General features: G+C 34.2%; 1 protein-coding gene across 1 annotated transcript; it reads right to left on the reverse strand.

Annotated features, from left to right (window-relative positions):
* Nucleotides 1-210: 210 nt before the first annotated feature.
* On the reverse strand, nucleotides 211-12,451 carry LOC132721303 (rhomboid-related protein 2-like). Its single transcript, XM_060705583.1, has 5 exons — nucleotides 12,319-12,451; nucleotides 11,376-11,476; nucleotides 10,274-10,367; nucleotides 6,369-6,464; nucleotides 211-4,550 (listed from the first exon to the last, which is right to left on the reverse strand). Exons 1-5 carry the CDS (start codon nucleotides 12,425-12,427, stop codon nucleotides 4,381-4,383), a joined length of 570 nt encoding a protein of 189 aa, XP_060561566.1. The 5' UTR covers nucleotides 12,428-12,451; the 3' UTR covers nucleotides 211-4,380.
* Nucleotides 12,452-12,726: the final 275 nt, after the last annotated feature.

Consider the following 12,726-nt stretch of genomic DNA (forward strand, 5'->3'; position numbering starts at 1 on the left):
CCAATAAGACATAAAGGCATATATTTTATATGATTACATATAATCTGTACAAATATTTGCAGTACATATTTTACATATCCTTTGATGTTTGAAAATTGTTTTATAAGCATAATTATATACATATATAAAATTTCACTTAAGTGTGGTATATAACCTCAGTAACAACATACAGGATCTTTAATAGGTGTAAATCAACAATTAAAACTTCAAAAATATACAAATTCATTTATTGAAAATAATGTTAAATATATTTTATAAAGGCTAGAAATATAATCAACAGGAGTAATTAAAAACTGATAAAAATGTTACATAAAATAAGATAGCCGAAGACCGCTCACATGAGATCAACTGCTAAAAAAGGTCTAATGTTATTAAGTCATTGGGTCAATTTTTTGTGGTGGGACTATTTCACCCCTGCGAAAATTCTTCAAAAAAATTTAAAAGAGGTTTCACTTAACAATGCTAGGTAGTCACTATCTAAGCTCTAAGACATGTTGTTCCTCACGATAACGTGTTTTCCTATACCGAGTGACCCCAAGGGCAGGAGAAATGTTTACCTAAAGGGTATGATTTATGATAACATTCAAATCTTTATTAAAGATAAACTTGGTGACAAATATATTCAGTCAAGAGCAATTAAGTAGTGTTGTATGCCAAAACATTAAAATTTGTGGCATTGTAGTTTATTAAGAGATTTTATAATCTGTTTCCTATACATTTCTACGTAACAAAAATGACCCCAGGGCAATACCCATTTTTTACCCAAAGGTCATGATTTATATTTTTGTAAAGGTCTACAAGGCAATGCTACATTCCAAATATCTTTTCTATACCACGTAATTGCACACAAAATATAAAATAAACTAAATGAACCCCTGGGGTGTGCTAATTTTGACCCTGATGGCGGGATTTATATAATTTTATAGCAGACGACACAAAAAGATGTAACATGACAATTTTTTACTTTTTTGTTTTGTTCGTTTCATTTTACGCCTTTTCCCAACAGTTTTTCAGTCATATTATTGTACATTCAGAGAGGAAGACTTTAAAAATTCATTTTAACTATATTTTAGCTCCTTTGACCTACTGATACATCATGCCAGAACCATTGTCATAACTTCTGTTGAAGTGAAAGTTGAAAAGAATAAAAAGGAGGGGATACCAATTTTTTTTCTTTAAATTATGGGTCACAACAGAACAGTCTATACAAAATGGAAAACATACTATCACAACTAAATCTCACCTGTCAGCACTGCGGTCAAGTGCAATATAAACATTCAGCGTTTGCATGTAAAAATCTAATCAAGATAATACGTTTTGTGTTTGCTGAACACAATAACGTTACTTTAAAAAAAAGTTACTTTTAAAAAAACATGCTTTAAATAACATATATTCAAGAAAAACTTCCATAACTGATTTTAACGTGATTGCAACTGATATCTAACAGTGTAAATTCTTTATGTGTAAATACTATATAAATAAATGCAAAAAAACTAAACAAGGCAATATATGTATAAAGATAAAAACATAAGGGATCACAACACAATTAGATTTTATGTTTATGATATGTAAAAAAGAGTAAAAGAAAATAACAATATGCAATTATATTGCGCTCAGAAACATATATATCAGTAAAGTGATTATATAAAAGGGCATACCATTCATGTTCAGAATACAAAATATAATGTCACTATCTTTTTACTACAATATAAGCGACTATATCATCAGTTTAATTATCTATTCACTAATACATAGATCTACTCATGTCTTTAAAATGCTTCACATATGAGCCGCGTTACGACAAAACCAACATAATGGGTTTGCGACCAGCATGGATCCAGATCAGCCTGCACATCTGCGCAGTGTGATCAGGATCCATGATGTTCGCTATCATTTTCTATACTTGTTATAGGGTTTTTAAGCGAACAGCATGGATCCTGATCAGACTGCGTGGATGCCCAGGCTGGTCTGGATCCATGCTGGTTGCAAACGCTTTACGTTGGTTTTGTCATGTCACGGCTCATATTATTAAAACAAAATGTTATTCGTACAATACCATTTCCCCTAAAACATACAAACATAAATCAGAATATAACATAAATTTTTGATTCTAATTGCAATTTAATTTACAATAACAAGATAAGAGAATCTATATGTGCAAGCAATTGTCAGCCAATCCATTTAACAGTTTATAATTGTTAATGTAACCCTAACCACAGTAAGTATCTTAAATGCACTTGCTTATCATTAATTCTACATATTATTGAATAAAGTACAGTGCAGGTCATGATCAGGCAGCACGAATGTGCCGATTGATCTTGTCTGAACTGGTCATATAGGTATTGGTATATTGGTTAGGGACATGCTAATCTTGAAACTTACACTGCGAAACTGTATGGACAGAATGTACAACCCTGCCTCACTCATTTCAATAATAAAGCATTCAATAATTATAGGTACTATAGGTACATCATAATGATGTCATGGGATTGGAATCAAGGTGCCCTGTGTGAGCACAAACGACTGCGGAAAATATTTTCTGCTTATGTTTTTTTCTGATTTTTATCACAATCATTGTATCTGGATATGCAAAACAAACAAAATATTACAACTTTGTTGATAAAAAAAAATGAAAGGCTACAGAAATAGTTCGAGACACTTCAATACCAATGTTTTTTATCTTTTTATTTTAAGTCACATTGGGAGTGTAAAAGTCATATGGCGACTTTCAAACTTACTGGTTGAGAAAGACCTTATTTAAGGAACGAGCTGGCACCTGTGTAGAACTTCAAGACAAGCTTCCTCACAAGAAAGAATCAAAAGTCCCTGGTAGGATTGGAACCCACGGGTAAAATAAAAATTTTAAAGTCGGCGGATTTTACCCCTCTTCTATGGAAGCCTCTTATACAATAATCAAATCAACATATTCATTTACTATCTATAATGACGTGTATGATCATTACCATAAATAGAAATTTTGTTTGCTTGTTTTGGGTTTAACGTCACATCGACACAGTATAGGTCATATCGCGACGTTCCAGCTTTACTGGTGGAGGAAGACCTCAGGTGCCCTTCCGTGCATTATTTCAGGCACGAACGGGCACCTGAGTAGAACCACCGACGTTCCGTAAGCTAGCTTGATAGCTTCTTCACATGAAAGAATCCAAAGTCCCTGTCGGGATTCGAACCCACAGCGGTGAGGGGCAAGTGGTTTGAAGTCAACGACCTTAACCACTCGGCCACGGACGCCCCTAAATAGAAATAAATGAACAAGCTCGCACCATGGGAAAGACATTGGTAAAGGAACACTGACGTACTTCAAAGATCTAAAGTAATAAGTAATAAAAAAACAACGTCCAAGAGAAAGAAAATGTAAAAAAACGTTTGTTGTTTTTTGTGGATTTTTTTTTCAACTCCTAAAATTCTAAGCACAGGGCTTTTCAAAATACCCCATCTAAAATAACAAAGGACCATACACATTAATCTACTTGTGAATTATTTATATATATATACATAGACGTTTTAAGTTTTCTTAAAATCTCACACATTATCTAAAATTAAAATACAAAAACATGGAGATCAAATAAAGTTAATGTACGATGATTTCTTAAAAGATAAAGGGATTAAAATTTCATTTTCAAGAAGTTTCATTTCATAACATAAAACCAGAATTTTGTAAGCGAAAGTAAAAATATTACTGATACATTTTGGTAAAGAATATAAACAGAAGCTAAATATTTAATTTGGCAGTGTTTTTTGTGTTAGAGATAGTATTTGGTGTTTGAGCAATGAAGTATGCTGGTATAGTAAATCTGAGAAAATATTTTTGAAAAGAAAAAAAAACATTAAATTGTTATGGTATGTAAGACAGTCTTTTTTTTTAATTTTTAAATTTTCTACATTTTTAAAACTGGTGAAAAGTTGTGGCAAATCTTGGCAAGAACTCAACTTGTATGTGCAGCATTCATAAACTTAAAAAATGGTAACAGTTTTATAAAGAAAAAAGACAACTGTTTCTTAATTGCATCATTTCTTATTTGAGGCTCTCCAGTAGCGTGTAAGAAAAGTAGAAAAGTAGACTAGGGAGGTTGGAGAGCCTGCTTAATGCAATATCTAGAGCTTCCTACATATTATAGACATTTCTGACACACAATAATATTGCATTTCTAGAAATCCAGCTGCCACATAGGAAAGTCATTTCTTAACAAAATTTAAAGTGACTTTTTTAGCATACATACATCAAATAGCTTTTTTAATCTCTTGTTCTTGGCACCAGTTCATGCCTTGTAAAAAAACGTTTTACACTTGATTAACCAAAACATCCTATCTAAAGGCAATGAATAAGGCTATGATATGTCTATGGTCAACGAGATAACCAGTCTATGGGCAACAGGCAGTCCAATCTGTTTCTGGATACCCATTGTACAGTCCATTGAAGAATATGGAAAATGACACGAAGACAAGGAACAATGCTAGAGTTACCCAACCTACATTCTTCTCCCACGGCTTCTCGTTGATATTTTTCATCACTGCTATACCAAGGAATAACCCTGTCAAAGTATAAAACAAAATTGCTATAATAAAAGGAATAACCCTGTCAAAGTATAAAACAATATTGCCATAATAAAAGGAATAACCCTGTCAAAGTATAACACAATATTGCTATAATAAAAGGAATAACCCTGTCAAAGTATAAAACAATATTGCCATAATAAAAGGAATAACCCTGTCAATGCATAAAACAATATTGCCATAATAAATGGAATAACCCTGTCAATGAATAACACAATATTGCCATAATAATTATATACATAATGATTCTATCTTTAACTTTCGTCTTTTTTCATGGCGTCACTGTTACAGACACTATTACTAAATTTTGCAGCTTTCCAGTTTTCAGTTAGTCCAAGACTCATAAATGTTCCTCAATTGTTCAAGGAACAGTCAAGCACTGGTGTAGAACTACCAGTCTTAAAAATGATACAAAATATTTCTCATAACAAAGTATAAATAAAGCTGTGAGTAGAATACATTGTATAAGGATCTTCTACAAATTTAATTTTGTTTTTGTTGAATTTTAAGTCACACTGGCGCTGTAACAGAAATACCGTGACTTCACAGCTTTACTGGTTGAGAAAGACCTCAGGGGCCCCTTCCTGCATTATTTAAGGCAAGAACGGATACCTGTGTAGAACCACTGACGTGTCGTCATCTAGCAGTATAGCTTCCTCACATGAAAAAATCAAAAGTCCCTGATGGGATTTTAGCCCAAACCTTTAAGAGGCAAGCACAAAATGAAATAGATAAATAGTTACTTTTCTTATAAAAACTGGCTTAACGAACAAGAGGGCCATGATGGCCCTGAGGTCGCTCACCTGTTTATAGGCCCCCGCAGCAGGGCCAGTTTAAACCCCAGGGCTTTTATTTGAACAAACTTGGAAGACACCCATTAGAAGATGTTTCATGATGTTAAGTTTTTACTACACACATATAATGAAAAACAATGATCTCCCACTCCCCCCCCATTTCCCCCCTGGCAGGGCCAATTTTAACCCAAGGGCTTTTATTTGAACAAACTTGGTAGACACCCATAAGAAGATGTTTCATGCTTAATATCTAAGCTCTAGCTATTTGGGTTTTTTAAAATAAGATTTTTTAAGTTTTTACTATACACATATAGTTAAAAACAATGACACCCCTGGGTCGGGGCCAGTTTTGACCCCAGGGCTTTTATTTGAACAAACTTTGTAGACACTTACTAGAAGATGTTTCATGCTTAATATCTAAACTCTAGCTATTTGGTTTTTTTCAAAGAAGATATCTAAAGTTTTTTCTTTCAGTTGCCATGGCAACCAGAGTTTTGCATGGAATTAAATTCTTTGAACAATTTTTAAAGGTGACCACCAAAGGAACATTCCTGTGAAGTTTGGATGAAATTGGCTTAGTGGTTTATGAGGAAATGTCTTTTAAAGTAAAAGTTTACGGACCGACGGACGGACGACGGATGGACGGACGCTGGGCGAAAAGGGATCACAAAAGCTCACCCTGTCACTTTGTGACAGGTGAGCTAATAAAAAATTACAGTGATTCAGTATTGTTAACAGATATTATAAGTGCCCTTCTGGGCATTATTTCAGGCACAAACTGGCACCCGAGTTGAATCACCTACCATGTAAGCTAGCTAGATAGCTTAAAGGATCAAATGCACTTAACAGGATTCATACCAGGATTCAAATCCATGGTTGTAGGAGAAATGGTCTGAAGTCCTAAACATGAACCACATATGTCCCTACAAAATCTAAATTTCAAGAATTTGGCGAAGTGAACATAGAACAAAGACTTAAACTATAGTAATACAAATGTTTTACCTGCTATGAGACCTCCCATATGAGCTGTGATTCCAATATTACCACCAGCAGGATCAAAGAATCGTCTATAAACTGCATTAGCGGTATCTAAACCAGCTGCAAATATACACCAAGTTATTACTGACAAATTAAAGAATAACCTTCTGAATTTGTGCAATGGATTTGACCTGCTACGGATTTGGAACAGTCTATACCAATTTCAAGATCTTTCAGTAACAAACAAGATTGCATTTGAGAAAAATGCTATGCCACCGCATGGTTCAAATTTCATAGCTGTACATCATAGGACAAGAAAGTAGGTCACATCATCAAAATCTAGGTCACCTGATATCAAAGTTCAATTTTACAACTAAAACTGTGCACATGGTCAAAATTTCATTGCTGTACATCAAAGGACAAGAAAGTAGGTCACTATCCCCTTGGGCAAGGCAAAATTTTGACCCAAGGGTTAAATTCAAAAAAATCTTGATACAGGTCCATCAAACAACATTTCAAGTCAAATATGTAAGCTGTAGCTTTCTTCCATTCAGAAAACATTTGTTTTATTTTCTGTTTTTACTGTACATAATGAGAATCACTGCCCCCGGGCAGGGCCAATTTTGACACCAGGGGAAAAATTTGAACAACTTGGATAAAGGACCTATAAATGATATTATATATCAAACATCAAAGCTCTATGCCTTGTACCTTCAGACAAAAATATTTTTTATTTTTTCATTATATGTACAAAATGAAAAACAATGACCCCCGGGGCAGAACCAATTTTGACCCCAGGGCTATAATTTTAACAATCTTAGTAGAGGTTCACTTGGCAAAAACTCATGCCATATATTTCACCTCTAGCCTTTGTCAATTCAGAGAAGAAGATTTTTCAAGTTTTTACTCTGGGGCAGGGCAATTTTTACATAAGGAGCATAATTAAAACAACCAGAAGAGGACCATATATGATATTATATACCAGATATCAAAGCTCCAAGCCTTGTACCTTTAGACAAGAGAATTTTTTTATTTTTTTACTATATGTACATAGTGAAAATCAATAACCCCTGGGGGTGGGGCCAATTTTGACCCCAGGGCTATAATTTGTACAATCTTGCTAGAGGTTCACTACACAGTGATTCATGCAATATATCTTAACTCTAGCCTTTGTAAATTTAGAGAAGATGATTTTTTAAGTTCTTATTATATACATATATAAGGAAAACCTATGCCCCCCTGGGTGGGGCTAATTTTGACACTAGAGGCAAAATTTGAACAACTTTGGTAGAGTACCTATAGATGATATTATTTAATAAATATTAAAGCTCTAAGCCTTTTACCTTCAGACAATAAGATTTTTTTATTTTTTACTATATGTAGATACATGTATTGAAATCAATGACCCCCAGGGTGGGGGCAATTTTGATCCCAGGGCTATAATTTGAACAATATTGGTAGAGGTTTACTACACAATGTTTCATCCAAAATATCTAACCTCTAGCATTTGTCAATTGCTAGAAGAATTTTTTTTAAAGTTTTTACTATAAGATTTTACTATATACATAAATGGAAAACCAATGACCCCCAAACCGGGCCAATTTTGACCCCAGGATTATAAATTGAACAATCTGGGTAGAGGTCTACCAGACAATGCTTTATGCAAAATATCTAAGCTCTAGGCCTTTGGGTCTTTACAAGAAGGTATTTTAAGTTTTTACTATATGTACATATAGTGAAAATCAATGACCCTGGGTCGGGGCTGATTTTGACCCCAGGGCTATAATTTGAATAATCTTGGTAAGGGTCTACCAGAATGCAAAATATCTAGGCTCTAGGCCTTTTGGGTTTTTACAAGAAGGTATTTTATGTTTTTACTATATGTACATATAAAGAAAACCAATGACCCCCGGTGCGGGGTCAATTTTGACCCCAGGGCTATAATTTGAACAAGCTTGTTAAGGGTCTACCAGGCAATGCCTTATGCAAAATATCTATGCTCTAGGCCTTTTGGGTCTTTACAAGAAGATTTTTTAAATATATTCTTATAATTCTTTTTTGTTGCCATGGCAATCAGATTTCTGCATGGAATGAAATTCTTTGAACAAGTTTGAAAGCCCTTCACCCAAGGATCAATCCTGCCAAGTTTGGTTGAAATTGGACAAGTGGTTTTTCACAAGAAGATTTTTTAAGTGTACTATATAATCTATATAACACACACACAAACACATGCACACGCAAACACACACACAGATGAATCGCTATATGCCACCGCATCGCAAATGCTGCGGTGGCATAAAAACAAATGCAGTCTATAAAAAAAAACGTTTTTTTTTGTTGGGTTTTACCAAATTACGTCCATCCCAAAAAATTTGGGTTTTTGGGCAACTTTCAAGTTTTACTGAGGGATGAAGATCTAGGGACCTTCTTTGGGATTTTTTCTGGGATAAATAGGCACCCTAGAAACCCCCGAAATCCTTGGAAAAGTAACTATTTAAGTATTGATAATGAAAAAGAAAAAGGAATTAAAAACTTCTATCTCAAAGGGGAACAAGAAAAATTATAAAATCAGGGATTAGGGAATGGAAAGAAACAGTAAAAAGATTAAAAAATAAACCAAAGGTATTTTATATTTTTCAGTCTAAATCATTGGGGTACAAAAATAAACGAATTCTAAGACGAAAAAAAGGGAGAATTTCGTTAAAAAATATACAAGAATTTTTTCTGCCTAAAACGGAGGTAAAAATTTAATACTTAATTAAACCTCAAAAATTAATGATAATTTGCTTTAGTTTGATATTTGATAATTGCTACATGTACAATGTATATAAATAAACATGTTTTGACTTTACACAACAGTAGATGTGTTACGTTTTTGGTTTATACAGAATTTATTTTAGTTGGATTGTGTAGGAAGCTATAAGCTTACAGACAAACTTTAGAATCCGTTCCTGGAACCAACCAGTACTGAGCAATGAGTGTAAAGTTTCTTGCTCAAGGAAACAACGACTTGCCCCTGACGGGGTTTGAACCCATGCGGCTAACGATCATGAGATTACTAGTCCGACGCGTTAACCACTCGGCCATGCCGCCACTTAGCAAGAGCCTCACCTAATGAATGTTACGTTTTAAACTCTATAGGGGGTCACAATATGAATATACAGAGTCATTCAGTGGGTTTTACTGGCAGTTCTTCAAGCCTGATCGGTACACTTAGCACAAACCTTACCTAAAACTCGAAGGACAATGAGCCTGACAGGTGCACTTAGCAAGAACCTTACCTAATAATAACATGGCAGTGAGCCTGACTGGTCCTAATAATAGCAGAACAGTGAGCACTTAGCAAGAGCTTCACCTAATAATCACAGGACAGTGAGCCTGACCAGTGCACTTAGTAAGAAACTTTCCTAATAATAGAAGGACAGTGAGCCTGACCAGTGCACTTAGTAAGAACCTTACCTAACAATAGCAGGACAGTGAGTCTGACAGGTGCACTTAGTAAGAACCTTACCTAACAATAGCAGGACAGTGAGTTTGACAGGTGCACTTAGTAAGAACCTTACCTAACAATAGCAGGACAGTGAGTCTGACAGGTGCACTTAGTAAGAACCTTAACCTAACAATAGCAGGACAGTGAGTCTGACAGGTGCACTTAGTAAAAGAACTTACCTAACAATAGCAGGACAGTGAGTCTGACAGGTGCACTTAGTAAGAACCTTACCTAACAATAGCAGGACAGTGAGTCTGACAGGTGCACTTAGTAAGAACCTTACCTAACAATAGCAGGACAGTGAGCCTGACCAGTGCACTTAGTAAGAATCTTACCAACAATAGCAGGACAGTGAGTCTGACAGGTGCAACTTAGTAAGAACCTTACCTAACAATAGCAGGACAGTGAGCCTGACCAGTGCACTTAGTAAGAATCTTACCTAACAATAGCAGGACAGTGAGTCTGACAGGTGCACTTAGTAAGAACCTTATAGGATTGCCATCACAACATTCGTGGTTCATCTCGGACCAATTCTGTAATAAAATAAACACTCAATATTTAGTTAGAACTTATATGCAACACTTATTTGTTGACTATAAATTATATAAAACACCTATTTTCACATTGAAATTATATGTAACATCAATTATTATACTAAACATCATAGGTTGAACACTCTATTTTCAATTAAAGATCACCATAAAATATCTTTAATAACTTATATGAAACATCATTTTTATATTAAAACTTATATAAAACGCTATTTCAAATTCAAATAAATAAATTCAAATAAGCAAAATCATTACTTTCTAAATTAAATATTAAATCAAAAACTATTTTTTCCTGAAGTTTTAACATGAAACATTCATTTTTACAATTTAATCTATTTACCATAAAATACACATTCTCCATATAAAATCAAAAGAATGTCTCAATATTTTCCGCATGATCTCATTACATACTGTTGTTACATGCATCTCCAGAAAATAGAAAATTATTCACATTTTACTCAATCAAAACATAAGAAAACTATCTCTCAAAATAAATTAAGTGTATCATTGGTATTATGCGAATGTCTCAATGATTTTGCTAGACAACTACAGTTTTTGTGTACACTTGTTGAATTTTCCTTTTGCTCTACCAGTACGCAATGTAGTCATGGATCATACATTGTTTAAGTGACATTATGCCCATCCAAGGGTATATAATTAGTGAAGAGGTCAAAGACAAAATAAGTTTATATTTTCCCATAATTACTTTCAATTTCATAATTTACTATGCATGAGCTAAAGATAGCGCACGTGACCAAAATACATTTCTATAAATATCCATCGGAAATTACCTGTAACGTACAATTTATAAAAAGAGTAAGGCAGTCTTTTTATATTTATCCGAAAGACTTTCAAATATCAATTGTTGGTCAATCATCATTATAACAATCAAACTTTTGAAATATATAGAAAATTCAGCTTAACTTGACAATGAAAAAATGAGCATAATGTCACTTTAAAGACTAGTAATATTTTTCTGTATATATTTACCACTACAACTGAAGCCAGATGGGCACCTATAAGAGCGTAACAACCTCCACTAGCACCGGCCAAGGCAACATTGTGATCTGTCAATGAATGTGCCAGTGAACCTGCCAAATTGAAAGACAAAAAAAGTTACATCCTCACTTTAAACATTACACTGCTAATTTTGAATGGAAGTTTTGCATTATATTATGTGGTATTAGTATTGGAATACTGAAAATGCAGATGCCTAGAGTAAAATCTGAAGGTGTCTGCCTTTCAAACAAAGATTTGTGGGATTGCAACCATTATTTTTTACAAGACACCAGTACTGATAAATTCTAGGAAACAGGCTTTAATAAGCTTCAACCTCTAATAATAACTGAGCTAAAATAAATATCTAAACAAACATTGAATTACTCTTTCTTGTCCAAAAACGATTCACCTAAACTCTTATCATTTTAATAATCATGATTCAGCAGCTTTTTCAAGGACTATTGTGTTCACTCTATAATCACTGACTGCATATCACTTGCCAGTCTACAATGACTGTTTTCATGTTAAGACATTTCGTTTTGTTTGCTTGGTTTGGTCTTACTGCACACCAAAACATTGCCAGTCTACAATGACTGTTTTCATGTTAAGACATTTTGTTTTGTTTGCTTGGTTTGGTCTTACTGCACACCAAAACAATTTAGGTCATATGGCACCAAAACAGGGAAGATGATTTTGGCCAACCTTGGGTGATAACACAAAGGGTTAAAACCAACTCACCTGCTTTAGTTAAAAGTTGCATAGACTCCAGTAATTCGAACCCAAATAGTCACTACAGTAATTTGAAACCATTCAGCTGCCTCTTACGATCATGCAGGGATAAACGGTGGCTGCAATTCTGATGCCCTAACCTTTTAAGGCAACCCCTCAGCCACAAGGGAGATATCAGGAAGTATCCAGCTGTTCCAGAACTTACCTGCGATAACACCACAGAAGTAGACAATAAGAACTCTCCACCATTTATGTACAATCTCTAGAGGTAGGCCCAGCAATAACTGAAATATCAGGTTACCGACAAGATGCATATACCTACAAAACAAATAAAATATTCATTTATAAATAAGCCGCACCATGACAAAACCAACATAATGTGTTTGCGACCAGCATGGATCCAGACCAGCCTGTGCATGGTTAATTATCCTAAATATTTTAAAGTGCTAGTTTATGTAGTTTAATTGATATGCTATATTTTCTAATAATTCAAGTGTTCTATGCTGAAGAAATTTGGAAGATACATTAAATTTACTTTGATATCCCACTGTTTTCTTTCTAAATGAACATGACATTGTATTTAGACTTCTTGACATTCACAGTATCCTTGGGT

Source organism: Ruditapes philippinarum, unplaced genomic scaffold, assembly GCF_026571515.1.
Source record: "Ruditapes philippinarum isolate M1 unplaced genomic scaffold, ASM2657151v2 ctg4960_1_1_1_1, whole genome shotgun sequence".
Taxonomy (NCBI): Eukaryota; Metazoa; Mollusca; class Bivalvia; order Venerida; family Veneridae; genus Ruditapes; species Ruditapes philippinarum.

Coding starts and splice junctions, on each gene's coding strand:
- LOC132721303 (XM_060705583.1), bottom strand. CDS start 12,427: ATGCATCTTGTCGGTAACCTGATATTTCAGTTATTGCTGGGCCTACCT. Junction 11,477..12,318: donor CTTCTGTGGTGTTATCGCAG/GTAAGTTCTGGA, acceptor TCAATTTGGCAG/GTTCACTGGCACATTCATTG. Junction 10,368..11,375: donor ATCTGGCTTCAGTTGTAGTG/GTAAATATATAC, acceptor ATTTTATTACAG/AATTGGTCCGAGATGAACCA.